The sequence below is a fragment of the Schistocerca americana genome, chromosome X (genome assembly GCF_021461395.2).
Source record: "Schistocerca americana isolate TAMUIC-IGC-003095 chromosome X, iqSchAmer2.1, whole genome shotgun sequence".
NCBI lineage: Eukaryota > Metazoa > Arthropoda > Insecta > Orthoptera > Acrididae > Schistocerca > Schistocerca americana.
In genome coordinates this window covers 605,403,406-605,427,695 of record NC_060130.1, presented here as the reverse complement: position 1 = coordinate 605,427,695, position 24,290 = coordinate 605,403,406, and the positions used below count along the sequence as shown (strand labels likewise).

The window sequence follows — 24,290 nt, the reverse complement described above, 5'->3', positions numbered from 1 at the left end:
CATCTGTTCCAGTTAAAAATTAATAACTAATTTTAGGTTTGCGTGTATGACACCATCGTGTGAAATTATTTTCTAACAATTAATTGTATCACCTATAGCAAAGTCAATTCCAACTTTAATCTCGTGTGTGAAAGTTTGCGGAGTATTTTATTTTGCCATACGTTTCACCAGGTACAGATAGATACAGCGTAAGAGCCACTAGATAAATAGATTTTAACGTAAATTCCAGTATCAATAAATATACGTGGTATTCTACGGAGGTCTAGGAAAACCGTTTTGAAGTACATAAAAGAGGTAATACGTATTATTACCCACAGCGCACATATCACTTGAACAACATAACACTCTCATATTTCTTCCCTGCAAGTACCATTAATACAGTCCAAAAGAGTTTACAAATAGAAACCATACAAGTTGTAATAAAGGTATCACTGCGAAATATTTCGTCTTCAGAGACCTTTCTGTAATAATGAAAATCATAACATTTGTTAATAACAAGCAATGCAATGACTGAGTGGCTAAGTGCTTGTGATATAATTTCGTAATCGATTATTGAAGCAAAGTCAATCGCAACACCTAGCAACAAACTAGTTGACCCTAACCTAAATGTCCATTTTTTTATATGTAAGCGATATTTAGGACAGCAGCACAACATTGGTGATTTCTTGCTGATTCCATAGATAACACATGACCCTTCTGAAACTGCATTTTAAGCTGTTAATTCATCACCCCATTTCTTTTACAATGTGCTGATGGTTTACAACAGCTCAAGAACATAAGTGGATAATGCTGTGACTGGTCATTTAGAGCTGCAGTATATTTAATTTCCGTGATTGCCATCCAAGTGTTGGCGGAAAACAGCGCATAAGCTTGTCGATTGTGAGTTGCTACATTGAGTGTCATGAGTAAGTTGTTTACGAAAGAAATATCGTGCTATGAAGAAATATTTTCACTTTTCAGTATGTACTGTCACGCTCAAAAGTATCCGAACGACCTGAATAGCGTTCCACCTGATTCGTATGCAATCCACGCAACTGAACTATCTTGTAGGTCCTCTGCTCTCTTTTCGGTACAGTTGTTTGACTATACAAATTGGTTACTGCAAGATATCATAAGAGATAACTACTCTGTATGGCTTTCATTGTGGAAAACTGGTACACACTTTGTTCAGCACCAGAATCCAGATGTCATTCAATTCCATGCCCTCCTCCTTCCTATTGCAATTCGTGGGGGTGTTTCAAAACTTCTCAAGAAAGAAGATGGTAGTTTAGGCCCCACGGATCACCGAAAACCCACGCAAACAGACCGTTACCTACACCGGGATACGAACCACCACCCACTACAAAAGCGAGGCATCATAAAAACAATGCATTGCTCAAGAATGGTGATTTGTCAGCTGATACCAAATGCCTGTGAAATCGAAAGTTTTCCTTCCTTTCATTAAGGACGTTGCTGACCGCACAGGGGGGAAAAAAAAACACGAAACAGCGCGGTAATCCACAGACCCACCCCGAAGCTACAAAATCACCTAAAACTGGACAAGGATGTACGCCAAACGCTGAAAAAAGCAGGTATTTACAGGATTCCATGTAGTTGTGGGGAGATGTACGTGGATACTACAATAAGAACGGTCAAAAAAAAAAAAAGACTAGAAGAGCACAAGGACAATTGAAGAAGCGGGGAGATTGACAGATCAGCTGTTGCGGAACATGTTTTGCAGCCAGAAGACCACCACATCATTTTTATAGAGTTCAAGTACTGGCAACCACAAGCGGATACCATGAAACGCTATACAGAAAGGCCATAAAGATTGTAAAACACACCCGGAATTTCAGAAAGAAGGGGGAAGGTATTAACTGAATGACATCTGGATTCTGGCGGTGAAGAAGATGTGTATCCTCCCACCATGGGGTGATAGCAACAGCGGATGACAGCAGTTCACAACGGCCAATAACATTGTGCTCGGGCACCGGTATTTAAAACATGTGACGTCGTGTCACTGCGCGGAAGCTTGCGGAAGCAGAATTTTGCTGCAGTCAGTAGCCAGCTAGGGTGTGAATCGGACACTCAAAGAAGCTACGATCTCCCTTGAAAATGTCCTTCGCAGATGGGCACGACAAGTTGGGCTTAAATGTGAAATCCATTCGACCACCGCATAATAGCCCGTAGAATTTTATGAACTGTGAGTGAAATACAGTGCTCAATTGCTAATTGCAGCATACTTTTATAATCATCTTGTGATATTTTTCTCCCCATATTCATATTGAAATAATCATAAATAAGATATAAGTTATCTGATTTATCGACAACACACCACGGAAATGTTAATGTAACGCTGTTGCGTTGCAGCATGACGTTGATGAAATCCCCAAGTTGGATTTGTGACAAGATTTAATGGCAGATCAGAATTTATTTTTATCAACCACCAAGCATGACGCAAGTCACATGGTATACTGAAAATGTAAAGGTTTTGGATTCAATTCCAAGTCAGTCTTACGATTCTTTTGTCACTTTTCGCTTCTTTCGCCTCTGGCAATGATTTATTAATAGGAAAAACGTAGGAATGCACTTTGTTTCTTAGTCCACCTTTAATGCTAGGTAAGTCAGTTCATAGGTAGGCCATTGCATATCATTTCCTGTAGTATAATAGTTAGTTAAACCTTGGTGCGTCCACACCAACTTAGAGCCCGGGGAAAGCTTTACTTTTATCTTTTCGCCGTAAAAATCGGTCAGCTGGCGTGAAAGATTGCGTCGCAGTTCGGTAAGCAATGGTCGCTACCTCACATCATTCTCCTTTCGCCATAGCGACCACAGCTCCGTCACGGCAGTTACCGAAGTTCAGTACAGTTCAAATAAAATAGCCCGGAGAACGGAGTTCCAGGATACAAAGAGACACAGCAGAGAAAACGAAATACAGTACTAACCTGATTGTAGCAAATGTTTAAAGTGACCACCATTCATCCTTTAGCAGTTTTGGGTCCTGTTCAGCAAGCCATTGAAGGCGGATCGAAGATGGACTGCTGGAATTCCTTCAGTCTCATCAGAAATGTTCTGCTGCAGATCTTGCAGACTATAAGGGTTGTTGCGATACACCTTAGACTTGAGGGCTCCTCATACAAAGTAATCGCACACCGACAGGTCAGATGACCTGGGTTCAAATGGTTCAAATGACTCTGAGCACTATGGGACTCAACTGCTGAGGTCATCAGTCCCCTAGAACTTAGAACTAGTTAAACCTAACTAACGTAAGGACAGCACACACATCCATGCCCGAGGCAGGATTCGAACCTGCGACCGTAGCGGTCTCGCGGTTCCAGACTGCAGCGCCAGAACCGCGCGGCCACTTCGGCCGGCTCAGATGACCTGGGTGGCCAGTTAGGGCCGTGACCACATTGACCTCTGCTAACAACCTCATCAGGCGTGAAGATCGTGCAAACGTGCTCGAAGGTTCGGCCGAATGTATGGGTAGTTGCTCTATCCTGTTGGAAGTAGCTGTAGGTCTTTTCCTCCTCCGTTAATGCTGCCACAAATGGTCGGGACCGCTTTTATTTATCCCCCCCCCCCCCTGTATAAAAAGTTCTATAGACGCGCAGGACAGCAGCGAGAGGACTGCGGAAAACACTCGATGCCGTCGTAGAAGGAAAAGCACAAAAAATGGCTCTGAGCACTATGGCACTTAACTTCTGAGGTCATCAGTCCCGTAGTACTTAGAACTACTTAAACCTAATTCACTTAAGGACATCACACACATCCATACCCGAGGCAGGATTCCAAGCTGCGACCGTAGTGGCAGCGCGGATCCAGACTGTAGTGCCTAGAACCGCTCGGCCACCCCGGCCGGCAGGAAAAGGACATTTTTCTGTGTCAGAGAGAACAGAATCTGTGGCTCTGGCGCATATCAACTTCAAATTATGGACCAGTGGTTTCTTAGGAGGTGGAAGAGAGCAACTGATAGGAGTATAACATCAGTTTTCAGCATGGATTGGAATGTATCCCGAAATCCAAACAGTTCGTTTCATTCCAATGGCTTACTTTTCCAAGGGTTACAATGTAAGCACTAGTTTAAATTACCTAAAATGATTTTTCATTTACATCAGATGTACAAATGAAAATTACAGTAGAGACAAGAAACTGAATAGAAATCGTAAAATAAAAAGGAGTCCAGTGCTGATGACACGGAAGTAATTCATGTCTAACATTTAAAAGAACACTGAATTTAAACAGTAAAATTAAACAATATTTGCTAAGCATTGGTTCACGTTTACAGCGTCTTCCGATGGCACAGTGGATTCAATTCTAATGCAGAACGAGGGTCACCATACGCTTTGGAGCATGTCGGTGGGTTTTTGTGAAGTCTAGCAGTCGCGGAAGATTGATTCTATAGAGCACTAGTAGAGAATGTGTTCAAGTCGTTTTTGAGTCTGCAAGCCCTTGCACCCTACCTCAACCTCCATCCAAGGTTGATCATGCCAGGCGATAAACATTTTCGAGTTGGCACCTCCCGGATTGCCTGTCATAGGTGTAGCGCGAACTGGGGCTACCCACAGATATCGGTGAAAGAGAGCTCAAGAAGTTGTTCCTAGATTTCAGTGTTGATCCGAAAGGTTGGTGCCCATGTAGTGATTAAGTCAACATCAGTAGCATCATCACAGCTGTACCTTTACATCTATAAGTTCGACAATGCTATAAACAGTGATGCCCATTTTCTATGAGTTTTGTAAGACATTTGATACATTCTACACTATCGCCTAGGTAACAAAATTTGAGGTTAAGAATTATCGGACCAGCTTTCTAATTGTTTTAGAGTTAGCTCTTTGTGCTGGTCCAAACCATCTTCTAAGTAGTTTTCTTCTTCATTCTTTAGTTTTGGTGTAGGTCCCCCATATTTTTCTCCTTTTGTTTAGCATTTTGTTTCATATGCCTGTTTCTTCTTTATCACTTGAGAGACTTTAGGCTTCCTCCCTAACACACGTTAAACACAAAAGCTTTTCGTAATTTCCCTTTCGTCTGCATCCGATTTCATCGAAGTTAATTGCTGTATCTTCTTCTGTGCCACTTTTGGATTCTGTGTGAATTCTTGTGTGTCTTATATCGTTTGTCATGTCGAGGAAAAGGAAACCATTTTAGAGCACCAACATTTTTATTACTTGAATTGTTCTATCGATATGTGCGATATTACTTCAGTTAAATCAACTTCTACAGGTTATGTAACATAACGTTTGTTAGCACCGTTCATGACTGTATTACAATTTATACTTCTCTTTCTCTATACACATGCAAAGAAGCACTCCTGAAATCGGGGAAGCTAATGAACTAGAGACAGAATTTAAGAGCAGCTGAACCAAAAACAAATAGGTGGTTGCGTACAGCAGTACCTTTTGTACTATGAATGACGACAGCTGCACGAGATACGTTAAGCGTTGGAGAGGAATAATCTCTCTAATACTGTGCACAACTAAAAGATGCTGGTCGTGTTTATGTTGCTTCTGAGTCTGCAAGCCCTTGCACCCTACCACAACTTCCATATAAGGTAAGGTTGATCATGCCAGAAGTTCTCAATTGATCGGAAGTCTAGTTAATCTGAGAGGCGCACAAGTACTCTCTTATTAGTAGAATGTTAAACTTCCTGGCAGATTAAAACTGTGTGCCGGACCGAGACTCGAACTCGGGATCTTTCCTTTCGCGGGCAAGTGCTCTACCAGCTGAGCTACCCAAGCACAACTTACGCCCCGTCCTCGCTGCTGTACTTCTGCCAGATCATCGTCTCCTACCGTCTAAACTTCACAGAAACTCTCCTGCGAAACTGTTCTGCAAGTTTCTCAGGAGAGCTTCTGCGAAGTTTGGAAGGTAGGAGACGAGATACTGGCAGAAATAAAGCTGTGAGGATGGGGCGTGAGTCGTGCTTGGGTAGCTCAGCTGGTAGAGCACTTGCCCGCGAAAGGCAAAGATCCCGAGTTGGAGTCTCGGTCCGGCACACAGTTTTAATCTGCCAGGAAGTTTCACATCAGCGCACACTCCGCTGCAGAGTGAAAATCTCATTCTAGTAGAATGTTCCTCAAATAATTCTGACACAATGTGAGGACAGTGGACGGTAAATGGTCCGTTTGAAGATTCAGGGCAGCTGCAATATCCTGTAGCTTTACAGACAGACGCACGTCATCGGACTATATGTTAGGGGCGAGTGCTGTACCTAGAGGGTTCTGTACCTAAGAGCATGTGATTTTTTTGGTCGGTACTTCAGACTCGTTACTGATTTTAGTATAATATGAAGGAATGCGACTAGAGACCACCGTAAGCAGTTTGGACAAATTTCTACAGTTTTTCATGTTGCTAGATGTGAGGAAGTGTTTTGTGCATCATTTGCAAATATTTAAAGTTTTACACTTTGAAAAGCTGTACAAAACATTAAAGCTATTTGGAATAAATTGTCAATTCTTCAGTTACAGAATTTTACGGCGAGTGAAATTCTACGTATTTTTAAGACTAGTTATATAACACGTGGACTGTTAAACCACATTTCGTTGGTCGTGCACCATCATGCACTTTGAAACAAAGGAGGATCTTTTACCATGGAACATACAATATTTTCAGATTAACTGAATTTCGGTAATGTCTTAACAATTTTACCTGTCTTGAAAATGGAAATTTGTGTTAATATCCAATAACTTGTATTTCAGAATATATTTAGCTTGTAACTGGTTTTTAATAATACTTCTACTTAAATTCATTTCACTTACGGATTATTGGAGTGAATTAGCGCAATAATGTAACAGACAGACGACTAAATACTGTACTGATAAGATTTTCTCTGTTGCAATGCTTTTAAATTTCAATAGAATATTTGTTCTTAAGTACGTGATCGTGGTGTACCTTGGAACATGTTTTCACATATGAAAAAAGACAACTTAATTTTCTGGCGTAATTTCTGTAACTACAGAAAAAGTTAATGTCATCATTTAAAAACTGAATAGAAAAATATATAAAACTTTTGCTACAGGTCTACAGGCGAAAGTCTGAAAGATGTTCCATGTTACAACACTCTCCCCAACAGTATGGTTCTTTGGTTGGAGACAAGGTAGATATATATTAGACAACCCTTTTCGTGTCCATATCGAAATACCTCCAACCCTCTGTCTTGTCAGCCACAATTAGCAATAGCGATACATTGTTTCATGTGTTTTTGACGTACGCGTACCCTGTTGTTGAAGTATAGCAGTGTGCACCTCTCCTTATCAGTTTGGGCGACCTTTTTCCGTGCTTCCGGAATCCAATAGTGGTGTCATTGCGCCAATGATAATCTCTGTCTGTAACATGGGGTGAAAAAGATGTACCTGTGGGGATATTGGTTTTTGTAGCCCAAAGCGAGGAGTTGTTTATGGATGGCATCCTTTCCCATCGGTTGCTATTGTCGGCACTGCATTGACGAGAGATTTGCCTTGTATTCGCTGTGACAATCTACGACCTACCGTCGACACGTCGTTTCCCACAGTAACTGACTCTGGCGACGACGGTTTTCCCCGGATCGAGCTTCTCACGATACATTCTCTACACAGTGGCACATGAAAAGCCTAGTTTCTTCAAAACCTAGGAAATAGTGTCCACTGTGTCGTGCACACACGATCTGGTCTCGATTCCATGCGCTAATGTCGCGCGTCCTACCTATCCAGTCACGACGTTGGCCAGTACTAAATCAGACGACACCCCTGCCACTTTACGCGGCGAACTAGTCGATTCGCATCAGTAAGACTGTACCTATACGGTCCATTCATATCAATATGACCACCGCCTATGTTCGTCGTCAATGTGCAATACCCATTCACAGACACCAGGCGGCAGCATTAGCAATGGAAGGTATATAAAGTGCGTCGGGGGGATGCGGGAAACAGTGCAGTCGTTGTTGCAATGCGGAAACAGAACACTTTATCCCACGTCCAAAAGGGCATGATCATTGACTTTCGGGCGAAGGGTAGAACCATTTCCGAAACAGCTAAGTTTCTAAACTGTTCGCGTGCCACCTTGGTCAAAGTATATCGTATATGGCAAAATGGCGTTACTCAAAACTGGCAACGAGGCAACTGATGCACCATGGGCCATAGATGACAGGGAAGAACGACGGCTGCGGCGTTGTATATACGCGAATAGACGTGCAACTGCTGAGGAACTGACCGTCCAGACGAACCCAGGCGCTGCCAACAGTGTCTCCACAATGACCGTTCAACGAACGTTGCTGCATATGGGCTTCCGCAGCAGGCACTTGGTTCATGCACCCATGCTGACTGCTGTCATTGGAGTCGACATGACTGGAGATTTCTGTCGGTACCTTCCAGAATCTCACTGACTCTACTCCAGCACGCCTCACAGCCGTCCGCACTGCAAATGGTGATCATTCAGGCTTCTGACAGGTGATAACATTAATGTGACTCGACAGTGCGTCTCCATAGCAACTGGTCATAAATGGGTCTGTCGTAGAACTCTTCGCTACAAACCTTATACTGATGATCCAAAACATCACAACGAGCTGTTCAGTAGCATGTTGATCCACCTTTTGAATGCAATACAGCAACGATCCTGCTTGACATGGATGCGACAAGTGCTTGGTAGGTCTATGCAGGCACAGATGTCTACACATATGTCACGCAACTCTTGTAAATTACGGGCCGGTGGTTCGTGGGCGCGGAGTTTGCGCCCGACAGCGTCACAGACGTGTACTGTCAAGTTCAGGTAAGGCGAATTTGGTGGCCAAGACACCAAGGCGGGCTCACGGTCATGCTCCTCAAACCACTGTAGAACGATTCTGAGTTTGTGACACGAACAGTGATCCTCCTGGAAGATTCCATCGTAGTCGGGAAAGACATCAAGGACGAAGGGACGCATTAGTGTGCAAGTAATCCACAGGCCCCTTGGAAGCCTGCGCGAATCTTCCGACCTCCACGTTCGGTGGTGGGCCATGGACGTTCAACAACATGTCGCCTGCTTGTAATTTCATAGTCTTTCAACCACCATCCATAGACGCTTGCGGCAATACCAGGCAAACAGTTGATGAGGTTCTGAAAGACTCGTTCCAAGTCTTTGCCAAAGCCGCTAATGTCAGTGAACTTACTCATCTGAGACCTGTATCGTTGTTAGACGTATACCCCATTCGTCTCTGCTCCATTTGTATCCTTACCTTACAATGTCACATGACAGGAAGGCCACCCGGTCGCTTCAATTTCGCGCTGGACAATTGTCATAATGTTTCGATTCATCAGTGAATACTAAGTATTACTCAGCAAATAGCTTGAAGAAAACGGCAGTAATTGCTATCAGCGTTTCAACAGATCGTGCAATAGATCTACTGTCAAGTTTTGCGTATTTTATATTTATGGTTACGTTCGTTTCCATACATCTAGTCTCTCCCAATTTTATTCCTGTACTTACTGATGCAATTCAATTTCTAAAATTGTTCTTCATTTTTTCCCTCCACAGTCCTCCCTCTGAAATAATAGTTATTTTATTTTATTTCATTTAATGCCTGCTACAACAGCTGTCAATTATTTTAGCATCAAGTTCAGACTGTGCCTTGAATATTTTTGTCGTATACAACCACTTACTTGTGCTATGCTCTTCCAGCTTCTTTAGAATGGAGTTCATTGGCTATGTCCAGCTGATTTTCATCCCAGTTTTTAACAAACAAATAGATTTTGTCTTACGTTTGTTAATGGTATCAAAGCTTACTACTGAGTCAAATAGCCATTCTTGTTTTCCTTCATATTTCTTATTATTCCGTTATAAAATTCCCTATCTACGCTTTGCTTCCGTTTTCATGCTATTTAATGAACGCCATCTACATAACTACTTACCAGTTGTGCAACATTCAGTAATGCCTAAAACATTTTCTTCTTCCTCTCCGCAAATTTGTTTTTACCTTAAAACATCCCTCTTAATACTGCTATATAATCGCTACTTACTACTTACGTCTTAATCAAGGGTTGAATTCACAGTATTAGATTCATCTGTGTCGATTTTTCCGTAGTCGTGATCTACCCACCTAATCTTCAACATTCTTCTGTAGCACCACATTTCGAAAGCTTCTATTCTCTTCTTGTCCAAACTATTTATTGTACATGTTTCACTTCCATACATGGCTACACTCCATACAAATACTTTCAGAAACGACTTCCTGACACTTAAATCTATACTCGATGTTAACAAATTTCTCTTCTTCAGAAACGCTTTCCTTGCCATTGCCAGTCTACATTTTATATCCTCTCTACTTCGACCATCATCAGTTACTTTGCTCCCCAAATAGCAAAACTCCTTTACTATTTTAAGTGTCTCATTTCCTAATCTAATTTCGTCAGCATCACCCGACTTAGTTCGACTACATTCCATTATCCTCGTTTTGCTTTTGTTGATGTTCATCTTATATCCTCCCTTCAAGACGCTGTCCATTCCATTCAACTGCTCTTCGAAGTCCTTTGCTGTCTCTGACAGAATTACAATGTCATCGGCGAACCTCAAAGTTTTTATTTCTTCTCCATGGATTTTAATACCTACTCCGAAATTTTCTTTTGTCTCCTTTACTGCTTGCTCAATATACAGGTTGAATAACATTGAGGAGAGGCTACAACCCTGTCTTACTCCCTTCCCAACCACTGCTTCCCTTTCATGTCCCTCGACTCTTATAACTGCCATCTGGTTTCTGTACAAATTGTAAATAGCCTTTCGCTCCCTGTATTTTACCCCTGCCACCTTTAGAATTTGAAAGAGAGTATTCCAGTCAACATTGTCAAAAGCTTTCTCTAAGTCTACAAATGCTAGAAACGTAGGTTTGCCTTTCCATAATCTTTCTTCTAAGATAAGTCGTAAGGTCAGTATTGCCTCACTTGTTCCAGTGTTTCTACGGAATCCAAACTGATCTTCCCCGAGGTCGGCTTATACTAGTTTTTCCATTCGTCTGTAAAGAATTCGTGTTAGTATTTTGTAGCTGTGGCTTATTAAATTGATTGTTCGGTAATTTTCAGATCTGTCAACACCTGCTTTCTTTGGGATTGGAATTATTATATCCTTCTTGAAGTCTGAGGGTATTTCGCCTGTTTCATACATCTTGCTCACTAGATGGTAGAGTTTTGACAGGACTGGCTCTCACAAGGCCGTCAGTAGTTCCAATGGATTGTTGTCTACTCCGGGGGCCTTGTTCCGACTCAGGTCTTTCAGTGCTCTGTCAAACTCTTCACGCAGTATCATATCTCCCATTTCATCTTCATCTACATCCTCTTCCATTTCCATAATATTGTCCTCAAGTACATCGCCCTTGTATAGACCCTCTATATACTCCTTCCACCTTTCTGCTTTCCCTTCTTCGCTTAGAACTGGGTTTCCATCTGAGCTCTTGATGTTCATACAAGTGGTTCTCTTATCTCCAAAGGTCTCTTTAATTTTCCTGTAGGCAGTATTTATCTTACCCCTAATGAGACAAGCCTCTACATCCTTACATTTGTCCTCTAGCCATCCCTGCTTAGCCATTTTGCACTTCCTGTCGATCTCATTTTTGAGAAGTTTGTATTCCTTTTTGCCTGCTTCATTTACTGCATTTTTATATTTTCTCCTTTCATCAACTAAATTCATTATTTCTTCTGTTACCCAAGGATTTCTACTGGCCCTCGTCTTTTTACTCACTTGATCCTCTGTTGCCTTCACTACTTCATCCCTCAAAGCTACCCATTCTTCTTCTGCTGTATTTCTTTCCCCCATTCCTGTCAATTGTTCCCTTATGCTCTCCCTGAAATTCTGTAAAACCTCTGGTTCTTTCAGTTTATCCAGGTCTCATCTCCTTAAATTCCCACCTTTTTGCAGTTTCTTCAGTTTTAATCTACAGGTCATAACCAATAGATTGTGGTCAGAGTCCACATCTGCCCCTGGAAATGTCTTACAATTTAAAACCTGGTTCCTAAATCTCTGTCTTACCATTATATAATCTATCTGATACCTTTTAGTATCTCCAGGGTTCTTCCATGTATACAACCTCCTTTCATGATTCTTAAACCAAGTGTTAGCTATGATTATGTTGTGCTCTGTGCAAAATTCTACCAGGCGGCTTCCTCTTTCATTTCGTAGCCCCAATCCGTATTTACCTACTACGTTTCCTTCTCTCCTTTTTCCTACACTCGAATTCCAGTCACCCATGACTATTAAATTTTCGTCTCCCTTCACTATCTGAATAGTTTCTTTTATTTCATCATACATTTCTTCAATTTCTTCGTCATCTGCAGAGCTGGTTGGCATATAAACTTGTACTACTGTAGTAGGTGTGGGCTTCGTATCTATCTTGGCCACAACAATGCGTTCGCTGTGCTGTTTGTAGTAGCTTACCCGCATTCCTATTTTCCTATTCATTATTAAACCTACTCCTGCATTACCCCTATTTGACTTTGTGTTTATAACCCTGTAGTCACCCGACCAGAAGTCTTGTTCCTCCTGCCACCGAACTTCAAAAAAATTGTTCAAATGGCTCTGAGCACTATGGGACTTAACATCTATGGTCATCAGTCCCCTAGAACTTAGAACTACTTAAACCTAACTAACCTAAGGACATCACACAACACCCAGCCATCACGAGGCAGAGAAAATCCCTGACCCCGCCGGGAATCGAACCCGGGAACCCGGGCGTGGGAAGCGAGAACGCTACCGCACGACCACGAGATGCGGGCCACAGAACTTCACTAATTCCCACTATATCTAACTTTAACCTATCCATTTCCCTTTTTAAATTTTCTAACCTACCTGCCCGATTAAGGGATCTGACATTCCACGCTCCGATCCGTAGAACGCCAGTTTTCTTTCTCCTGATAACGACATCCTCTTGAGTAGTCCCCGCCCGGAGATCCGAATGGGGGACTATTTTACCTCCGAAATATTTTACCCAAGAGGACGCCATCATCTCTTAATCATACAGTAAAGTTGCATGCCCTCGGGAAAAATCACGGCTGTAGTTTCCCCTTGCTTTCAGCCGTTCGCAGTACCAGCACAGCAAGGCCGTTTTGGTTATTGTTACAAGGCCAGATCAGTCAATCATCCAGACTGTTGCCCCTGCAACTACTGAAAAGGCTGCTGCCCCTCTTCAGGATCCACTCTGTCTGGCCTCTCAATAGATACCACTCCGTTGTGGTTGTACCTACGGTACGGCTATCTGTATCGCTGAGGTACGCAAGGCTCCCCACCAACGGCAAGGTCCATGGTTCATGGGGGGGATTTCACAATTACTGCTTCCAAATTTGTTCAGAATTTCGTCAACCCTACCATTCAAAGTAATTGTAGTATTTCTCCTCGTTATTATACCTTCCTTACCTTACCTTTTTGTTCCAAATGAGAAACATTGTCATATGATATTATATTACACGAATTATAATAACAATAAAAGTAATACTTTCAGTCACACACTTTCTGATGATAACTTTATTTGGTCTTTTCAATGTTTTGTGTAGTAATTAACTGTTGATTGGTTCAACCTACGGATTGCTTTCGCAGGTGAACAAGGCGTCGTTATCGGAGTGCTCAATTCTTTTGTGCACGTGTTCATGTACTCATACTACTTGCTGGCAGCCCTCGGCCCGCGCTATCAGAAGTACCTTTGGTGGAAAAAGTACATGACTTGGATCCAGCTCGTAAGTACTTTCATATTATACTCCTAAAAATAATTATCAAACATTTGTTGCTAAAAACACTTCCTAACAAGATGTACGACAAGATGTTATTTCCTCTCTTTGAAGCTTACGTCTGAAGTCAAAAAACGTGATTTCTTGATAGTAACGTGTGATGGTCTGCTTGTAGCGGGTAATTGACTTAATAATAAGATAAGTGTCTTAGAGGTGTTTTCAGATAACTGCTGTAGCACTTAAGCTGGATGGCTCCTATAAACGTACAGATGTGTCTCCATTCTTTAGCTAGGTGACAAATCATATTAGATATTTAGGCAAGTGTTACGTTTTCAGAAGAAAAGAATTCATAAAGAACTATGATCATATTAGTCACCAATATATAAGTTTAAAGAACACTATTTGTACAAAAACAAACTAAAGATATGGAAGATTTTGAAACAATTCCATAAAACAGAAACAGTATGCACAGTCAAGGAAGATAACGCTAATTATCAGATACACTTCATTTGCGCTATAAGATTTCTACATCCAAATTTATAGCTATTAATAATTTAAGGGAATCACTATGAACTACTTACGGGAGGTACATTAAACTGTATTGTATCTGAAGGTTGCTTTTCGTTCCACTCATGGACGGAGCGTGGGTAGAATAATTATTTAAATCCACTCACAGATTCTGTCCTGAAATTCGGTTCTTAGAAACCTATAAGTATGTTTTCGACTGGTATTAGCCATCTTCCTTCGAGTTTCGGCTAGTGACTCTTTTTCAGTGTTTCTGATTCAGTTTCCCATTAGCCAAACAAGTCTGTGACCAATCACACTACCCATTTTTGTGTACGCTGTGTCCCCTATGGCTGACACATACTTGAGCAGCGTTCCATTACATGTCGCTCTTCGTGTAGTCACCCAATATCCTACCAATAAATTGAAGTCTAGCATTTTCTCTAACTAAACCCGAGCTTACGAGGTCTTGTTGCTTTCTATCATTTCTATGACACATAGGCAAGGCTACTACCATTGAAAGTTCCCTGAAAATAGGAGAGATATGTGTGTTTCTAAATTCAAGGATAGTTGCCATTCTTTGCCTGAGGTTAGTGTTATTTTTTCGATGCCTGACTAGATAGTACTACATGTTTTATGGAAAAATCGTTTCCACGTAGTCTGCTAAAAGTCTGAAATAGCATATTTGGAAAGAAAAACGTTGCAAGGACCCAGATCAGGTGAACAGGGAGCCTGTGGATTCCGTGATGGAAGTGGCCGTGTGACATGGAGCGTTGGAATGAAGCAGCATCCACTTGTCTACAATGTCCGGTCTCACTCAGTTCACACTTTCCTGAGACTTTCAAGGACATCTTTGTAAAACACTTGGTTGCTATTGTTAAACGTCGGTCTGACTCACAAGAGCACACACACGTTCGACGTTTTCATCAGTTTCTGAAGTTGAATGGCTCCCTGAGCGGATTCATATTCAACACGTTCTCGGCCTTCCAAAAATGATTTGTGCCAGCGAAAAACTTGTGCTCTTGATACGGAACGTTCCCCATAGGCCTGTTTCAACTTTTCAAAGGTCACACTCGCGAGTTCCCCAAGTTTAACACAAACTTGATGGCATAACGTTGGTATAGAATCCGCTATTCCATTTTCGTTACACGCAGTTGAAACAAAACGTCACTGATGGCGCTTTCAAAAATCACGTGAAGGCTGTAGGAAGCTGAAACTCGGACTGAGCGGCTAGAAGGAAAGAACACACCGGTTTACACAAGTGGAACAGCACAGCATTGCCAAATCGCTTGCAGTGTTGTCAGCCTCATTACTTTTCTCACACAGCTCGTAATTTAAGAGAAATGCGCGGCCTGAGGGTAGAGATACCAGAGAATCTAGCAGCGACCTGTCGAATCAATTCCACGTAGAATCGCTGCTGCACTCCGTTCCAGATTTGGAGCAAAACGCTGTTAAGCGTGTGACGATAATGTCTTAGCTCATGAGTGTATGTAAACCCTAAACCCTAATGCAGTAGAAACGACCAGCATGCTGTGAAGTAAGTGTCTGTTGAGCATGAAGTATCTTGAGAAGAATGCATGCACAATACAAAAGGTATAAACCGATATATGTTGCTTAGTACGAGACCGAGTAAACACTGAAATTGTATAACTTGTCTATTAATGGACGAGAAAATAAAGAAATTGTATTTTTCCGAGTTTCGATCATTTTCATGTCAGCTGGTATGTATCTATAGAAATAAATTCTTGGAGTTTAGCATTGGACAATGTAAGTGTCACATTTTTTCTTTTCTTGTTTTCAGGGGCAGTTTTGCATCATGTTAATGTACCTGCTATTCCTTTTGGCCTACGACTGTGAGTTCCCGAAGGCGCTGACATTCTTCTTCGTAGGAAACGTGGTGATCTTCCTGTACCTGTTCTTCGACTTCTACAGAAATGCGTACAAGAAACGCGCCTGACATTTTAGCCCACACAGCGCATAAGCTTCAGAGACGCCAGCTTTAAGCAAACTTGAGAAGTGTGCTGTATCTCCCATTGTAAATAGTGCCATCACATGTGTATCGGTTAGAAGCTAAGTACGAATCACTTTCACCTCTGCTATACTGATTCATTCCTCTGTTAACATTCGGTCAGTATACAGAACACTCATTTCTTTAAGTGTGCCGTATTTATTGCTATCGGCTTTCGTAGGAACTGGTTCACAGAATGTGTTTTACGCCTTATATATATATTTCTTCTATCAGTAATCTTTCTCACGTCTCACGTCTGAGAATTGAGAGGTTGATAAGTGAAAGGATACATGTCATTTATCTGGACAGCAATTGTAGCCTCTGTGGTATAGAGGTGTTCTGTCTCTCGGAAGAGTGTCAGTGTCGTGTTACAAACACAAGAATAAACGAAGACAATGAAAACATTGATGGTACTTGGTTGTACGTCTTTCAGCTTATACACACAACCACTGGTTCCGAAACTTATTTTTAAACCTAAGAATAAAAATTCTAAATCTTTATTCAGCAACATTTCTGATGATCTGAATGAGAGAGCGGAACGTTCACTTCCGTTATTCATTTTAGTTATGAACAACGGATAAGTTTACATGTTCTGAGACAAACACTTCTAGAAAATAATACGACCTTGAAGAGAACGTAGTGTTGTGTAAACATACACGCATTTATTGTGTCTGACAGATTCTCATGTTAATAAATAATTTATTGTTGCTGATTTCATATGATTGCTATCATATTAATTTGACACTTGTTCATATAAGTTCATTATGAAGAGTATGTATGAGAAGTTCGTTGTTTCCGACATTTGCAACAAAACTGTTTCTATGCCAGAACTATTACATTCTTGAAAGTATTTAATTTTTTCCAACTTCATGTGTATCTCACTTCATAAAATGTACAACAAATAAAATATTAAAAGCGTGAAACCTAAAATATTTCTCGTATTTCTTTTAAATTCGCAGCACTAAAATGAAACAATATCCGCCTGACATCGTTAAGGTTCATTCTTGCATGATAAACTGAGAGGTTCCAGTGGAGAAACACAGAGCTTTTCGTTCCAGTGGTTATCAGCACCTCCATGGTATACAGCGTAATTTAGTTGCCCCTACCGATGTCGTTTTATGCAACCCGCAATGCTATATCTAGCTTTAAATACCAAGCACAAGATTTTCGTATTCTCTCGCTCGCAATGCGCAGACTATTAGTCCTACAGAAAAAATGAATAGGACATTTTTGTCGGAAATTTAATATAGTTAAATTTCTACTGGGATACGTTTTCGCTGGATGCCACGGGTTATTTAAGGTAAACGTACAAAAGTCACCTTCAAACGCCCCCACACTCCCACACTTACCCCCACCAGTCACGATTTCTAATATGTTGTTCATGGCACTTCCTTCACCAATGTACAAAAGTTACCGACTGCACGAACTATTCCCGATATTCGACATTCTTGGTCTCTATTGACTGAGCTGTTACGCCACCAGCATAGTCAGCTGTTTAGTTAACATAATCAATCGATACGTGCCGGTAAGGGTAAAGAACTGACGAATACAGCGATGTAATTGTTTATTCCATGCTGTTAATATTCACAAAATTATCAGGTAAAATTTACACAAACGTCAATTTTACAATCTGCAACTGTCCGACGAGGCCGATGGCTTAATAAGGCCAGTCAGTGAAAAGGTCGAATGTGGGAAATAATTCGTGTAGATGCAAATTTTTGTTCAGTGCCATGAACAACATGCTAGAAATCCTGACCGTTAGGGGTTGAGCGTGGGAGTGGAGGTGCGTTTGAAGGTCACTTTTGTACGTTGTTCTTCAACAACTCTACAACTACGGCTCTAGCGAAAACATATCCAAGAACAAAATTTAACTACATTAAATTTATTACAAAAAGGTCCTATAGGACTAATAGTTCGCGCCTAGCTAGTGAGAGAATGTGAAGATCACTCGCGTGGTTTTTGAAGGTCAGAATAACATTGTAGGTTGCATAAAACGACTCTGTAGGGACAGCTGAATCACCCTGTATATGAAAGAATGATCTACTGCCTGAAGTAGTCTACACTCTCTCTCTCTCTTCCAGTGCCTTTTATCCAGCCAAAGCCTATTCCGATCAGTATGTTACTGCTCCAGTTCCGTGGTTAACCAACCGTTCTGCTATAGAGGCTGTTATTACGATTATTTTAAATCTATTGCCAGATCCCTTTAGCCATAGGCTGCCCATCGGTCCCTAGGCATTTGGAGACCGGCCGTGGTTGTCTACTGTCATTCAGTATTTAAACAAGACAACTGTTCTGAGTGAAGTAGACACTTCTGTTCCAAACTTGTCTTGTTTTCAGGAACGTCTGTTGTCTAGGTGCAGCCTAAGTGGAGCCATTTGTTCTGAGCACCTGACGGTTAAGTATTACAAAACTTAGTGTTGTAACTGCATAAGACATAATGTGTCCATTTACCCAGAGTTCGCTGTGCTAAGTGTAGAATAAACCTAAAAATCTGCCCTCACTTCCTCACAAATAAGGTGAAGGTAGCACTGCTGTTGATATAGGTCGTCCTGTGGTAGATGGACATAAACCCCAACCAAACTGAATCATAGTTTCATGTAACTCATTTTTATGCATTCTGTAATGTTAACTATAAACCTCTAAGGATACCTCTGTAGATGCTAGAGAGGTACTGAGGACCCTATTCCTGTCACGTCAAATAAATGCACAAATAATTTGTAGGATGACTTATTGCACCAAATGACAGCTGGCCCAAACAATCCTGAAAAAGCCACAGAAATGTTCATCAACATCAAGGGGTAATGGAAGGAAACAATTGCACACATCAGCTACCACTTTGCAAAAAATGGTTCAAATGGCTCTAAGCACTATGGGACTTAACATCAATGGTCATCAGTCCCCCAGAACTTAGAACTACTTAAACCTAACTAACCTAAGGACAGCACACAACACCCAGTCATCACGAGGCAGAGAAAATCCCTGACCCCGCCGGGAATCGAACCCGGGAACCCGGGCGTGCGAAGCGGGAACGCTACCGCACGACTACGAGCTGCGGACACCACTTCGCAGAAATTCATCCTAGCAAGAGGTGAAGTGAATGTCTACGGCCAGACTTCATCGCGACGTTCAAGAATGCTCAAATTCTGGCGGAAATCACGTAATTAATGGCAAGTTAGTGTATCTTTGCACAACAGAAGGACGTGGAGAACTGAAGGTAACCAGTTGCCGGGAGCTTGATTATACTCAGATACCAAATTACATGAAATAATAGAAAGAAGTTAATGTTGTAGACTAATCGTTGTGTAAGTAGTAAACGTTAGTGCATTTTGAGGAGCACGTGTCTGTGTCTGTGTCTGTGTGTGTGTGTGTGTGTGTGTGTGTGTGTGTAACGTTTCTTACACCTCTGAACCTTCAAGTTCAATACTTTTAGTCGTAGGAAAACAGGCATTACTGGTTCTTTGGCTGGACTGGTTTCCTGAACGCTCAACATGGCAAAAACCATATGTTTCTTATTCTTACGAAAATCATTTAACTGGATAGATTTTCTTTATCTAAACCGTAACATCAGTCATCATATTGTTACGGAATATAAACTGGCTGAAGTTATGGTTAAAAACATAATGAAATTCAAAAACTGGAAGCTACCTTTGCTGGAATGTTACACAAAATTAATAACATATAGGTTAACATTTGTGAAAATTCCAGCTCCAGGTAAGATACACGTGACAAACCGACATTATGGCTCGGCTAAGGTACACGACCTCATTTCGATAATTCAGTACGATATAAAGCCCCGACGTGCTGCAGGCACACTCAAAACCTCGTTGCATGGAATAAACGAGGGTTTGGATATACACTACTTGAACAAAGGTATGTGGACATCAACCAGTGGACATTAATATGTGGTGTGTCCATCCCTTGTCTTTGTGAAGGCTTGATCTACGCTGGGGGTGCTTTGAAAAAGATGTCTGAATGTATGTGGAGGAATAACGGCTCATTCTTCCTCAAGAGCCGAAATCAGCGAAGGTAGTGATGTTGGACGCTGGGGTCTGGAGCGTATTCGACGTTTTAATTCATCCCAGAGGTGTTCATTGGACCCATGTCTGGGTTCTGAGCAGACCAGACCACTTCAGGAATGTTGCTGTCCGCAAATCACTGTTTCACACAGTACACAATGCATTGTCACGCTGATACAAACAATTTTCGTCTCCGATCTGTTCCTCTACTGTACGCAGTACACAACACTGTAGAACGTGTTCATATCATTACGCAATTAGGAGTTTTCTTAAGCACCCACTTAAAACATGTCCATACTGTAACACCACCTCCCACATACTTCACTGCTTGCACTACACATGATGGCAGGCAACGTTCTGCAGACATTGGCCAAACCGAAACTTTCCATAGGATTGCCACAGAGTATAGCGTGATTAATTACTCCAAATTCCTCGTTACCAGCCATACACTGTCCAGTGACATTTACACCGCCTCAAGTGTCGCTAACCGTTCCATTGACGACATAAATGTGTGGGTTATGAGCAACTGCCCTATCTTTTTGTCCCATTTTTAATCTCATTACGTGCGGCCATTGTGCAAGCTGTGCTGCTGGGAGCACGAGTGATTCCTTCTGCTGATTTCAGGCGCTTTTTTTACAACAAAACTCCGCAGTGCTCGACAGTCACTGTCAGTCAAGTACTTAAGGCCTGCTTGGGCATAGTTTAGCTGTTATTATTTCTTCGCGTTTATACTTCACTACAACTTCACCAACAATAGACTTGGGCAATACTACAAGGGTTGAAATGTGCCTGATGCACTTGTTGCTCAGGTGACTCTAGTCCACGTTAGAAGTCACTAAGCTCTCCTGACGGACCCATGCTGCTGTTAATGCTTCTCTTGTGACAACACAATACTCCTCGGCTCCTTTTATGCTGGTGAGTCCGCCTTTTGTGACATCTAGTGGTCAATTCCGTATTACATAAGAGTATCTCGATTCTTTTGTTCAGATAATGTGTTCCTCGGCAACCATCCTACTCGTGGATTGTTCACGAGTCCAGGAGGTATTAACGGTGATTTCTGACAGATTGTGACAAACAGTCTGCAAGCCAGACATTTTCGAGACCTGTTCGAAAGGGAAAGTATGAGGTGAACGTGTGGGTCAGGAAAGGAGTAACTAGCATCTATTGTGCTGGCAAGGTGGCTTTTACGTTCCTCATTATATGCAGACAAGCATTGCCCTGCTGTTATATGGCATGTGGAATGTCATGAAAACGGGACAGAACCTCGAGCTCTAAAACTTCCCTAATGTAGTGATTACTGTTCAGACTACCTTTAATATGTAGAAGTCGAGATCGTATGTTGTATTCAATGAAGCCCCAAACGATCCAACTCCTCGTTTGCCCGCTATGAAGCTTAAAAATGTAAGCTGCCACACTGTGGTCACTGCGGTAGCATATAAAAAGACTAAGGCCATCGACTGCAGAAGACGTTGAAGCGAGACTCCTTTCGAAAACATTACATTTCGCCAGTCAGCATACCAGTGACGACGTTGATGTGACCGTAGTACTCAGAGGCATTTCTGATTTCTGTGCAACTGCAACTCAACACAGTGGCTTGTGTGGGACCAGTCCTATCTGCAGACGAACTTTCAACGCGGACGCATCCACGCCTGTTTCCACGCTCTTTCGTGTAGTTAACTGTGACGCAGGTGAACGATCCGTCGTGGTCATGTTGACAAGACGGCAGTCTTTCCAGGGGTGGTACATTGCCTTGTACAGTGCTCGTTCGTCACTGTGTATGACTCTTTTGTCCGGTGGTTCCATACACATATCACTGTCATGGAAATACACCCTATACGATCTGAAATGACATGGTGCGACAAAACCGTTTCCTGAAGACCTAAAGACCGATTACTCAGCCTCGCTAGTTTTCCTGCATGTTTCCACTTAATCTGACGGTTTTTCAATGACTTCTCCCGAAATCGGAAAGACCTACATGTGCACAACTTTGGAGTTGCGGGACACAGAGAGCCACGATGAGCTGTTCTGGATCAAATCCACTAAGCTGTTTGTTACCCATTCCATGTGTAACTGGCACTCGCGGCCGAGTACCGAGTCTGGCGATATAATAATCGCTTGCCACACAGAGCTTGCTTATTCACAGACACAATAGGTCCACGAACCTAAATTAAATTACTTATAAGTAAAGAAGTGGATCTATTGTGCTGGGCTTACTACTTTGGTACATTTCCTGGCCTCTGAAATCTAATATCCTTTGAACTTCAATGGTTCAAATGGCTCTGAGCACTATGCGACTTAACTTCTGAGGTCATCAGTCTCCTAGAACTTAGAACTAATTAAACCTAACTAACCTAAGGACATCACACACATCCATGTCCGAGGCAGGATTCGAACCTGCAACCGTAGCGGCCGCTCGGCTCCAGACTGTAGCGCCTAGAACCGCACGGCCGCTCCGGCCGGTTTTTGAACTTCGATGATTCACCACTATCTTCACAGCCTTGATTGTGTTTCTGGTGGAATAATGCTGTTAACAACATTATCTTACAGTGGTGTTAATAGTTCTCATGGTATCTGTCCGGATGCAGCACTACAAGCGGTCATATCAGGTGTTCTGCATGCTGGAACAACGCTGTATTCCAGAAACATGACTGACAGCAGCAACGACAGTTTCACGTCTAGTAAAATAAAACTTTTGAATAACGTAAGAAAAGAAGGGAATTGACAATAACCAGAATAAAGACTCCGGTTAAGGTTAGGAGCACATATCAAGGAAAGGGAAGTTAGTCACTCCAATAAAGGTTAGTCGGATAATGCTTTTTGTATAAGCATTTAGCATAATTCAGTATACTGATGCTGCGTGCATTTTAAAAAACACAGTCTATACCTAATGACAGACATGTAGATCACGACTCGAACGTAACAGTAATAAAGAACTACAATAAAACAAGCATAAGCAAAGCGAATATTTTATGGTTGACAATTACACGTGATATAAGATCATGTAAACTTCTTCGTGAGCATGAGAAATAGCGAAATAACTCATATCATTTTCAAAACTCGCTTGAAATCTTATTTCCGTATCCAGGATAGAGTCTGTATTCTAGTTGATACTTCAAAAGTGATTCTAAAGACATATAGCTTGGAGCCAAGTTGAAGTTGTACTGGGAATATCACAGTTTGACTTGATGAGCAGCTTGGTGGTTTCATAAAGTTGTAGAGAACACACCGACAGTTTTCAGTATATAAAGTCTGCGACATGAACTAACACTATACAACTAAGGCTTTGCAACAATATTCCAAAATAAAAAATAAAAAACTTTGTTAAAAATCTTAGAATCCACTATTAATTCCACGACTACTTCTTTACACCAGACTTTCACAGAAGACGCAGTTATCTACAGGGTTTTACAAAAAGGTACGGCCAAACTTTCAGGAACCATTCCTCACACACAAATAAAGAAAAGATGTTATGTGGACATGTGTCCGGAAACGCTTAATTTCCATGTTAGAGCTCATTTTAGTTTCGTAAGCATGTACTATACTTCCTCTATTCACCGCCAGTTGGCCCAATTGAAGGAAGGTAACGTTGACTTCGGTGCTTGTGTTGACATGCGACTCATTGCTCTACAGTACAAGCATCAAGCACATCAGTACGTAGCATCAACAGGATAGTGTTCATCACGAACGTGGTTTTGCAGTCAGTGCGATGTTTACAAATGCGGAGTTGGCAGATGCCCATTTGATGTATGGATTAGCACGGGGCAATAGCCGTAGCGCGGTACGTTTGTATCGAGACAGATTTCCAGAACCTTGGTGTCCCGACAGGCGCTACAGTCTGGAACCGAGCGACCGTTACGGTCGCAGGTTCGAATCCTGCCTCGGGCATGGATGTGTGTGATGTCCTTAGGTTAGTTAGGTTTAATTGTTTCTAAGTTCTAGGCGACTGATGACCTTAGAAGTTAAGTCGCATAGTGCTCAGAGCCATTTGAACCTTTCTTTTTTTTTTTTTTTTTTTTTTTTTTTTTTGTCCCGATAGGAAGACGCTCGAAGCAATTGATCGGCGTCTTAGGGAGCACGGAACATTTCAGCCTATGACTCACGACTGGGGAAGACCTAGAACGACGGGGA

The 24,290-nt window shown here is 41.8% G+C and overlaps 1 protein-coding gene across 1 annotated transcript in view; it reads left to right on the top strand.

Moving 5' to 3' along the window:
* Positions 1 to 16,858, top strand: part of LOC124555777 (elongation of very long chain fatty acids protein 7) — a 124,604-nt gene extending 107,746 nt beyond the window's left edge. The window contains exons 7-8 of the mRNA XM_047129828.1: positions 13,507 to 13,643; positions 15,940 to 16,858. Of these exons, the coding sequence (XP_046985784.1) occupies positions 13,507 to 13,643; positions 15,940 to 16,095 (293 nt within the window). The 3' untranslated portion in view covers positions 16,096 to 16,858. The remainder of the gene's footprint in view (positions 1 to 13,506; positions 13,644 to 15,939) is intronic.
* The last annotated feature ends 7,432 nt before the right edge of the window (positions 16,859 to 24,290 follow it).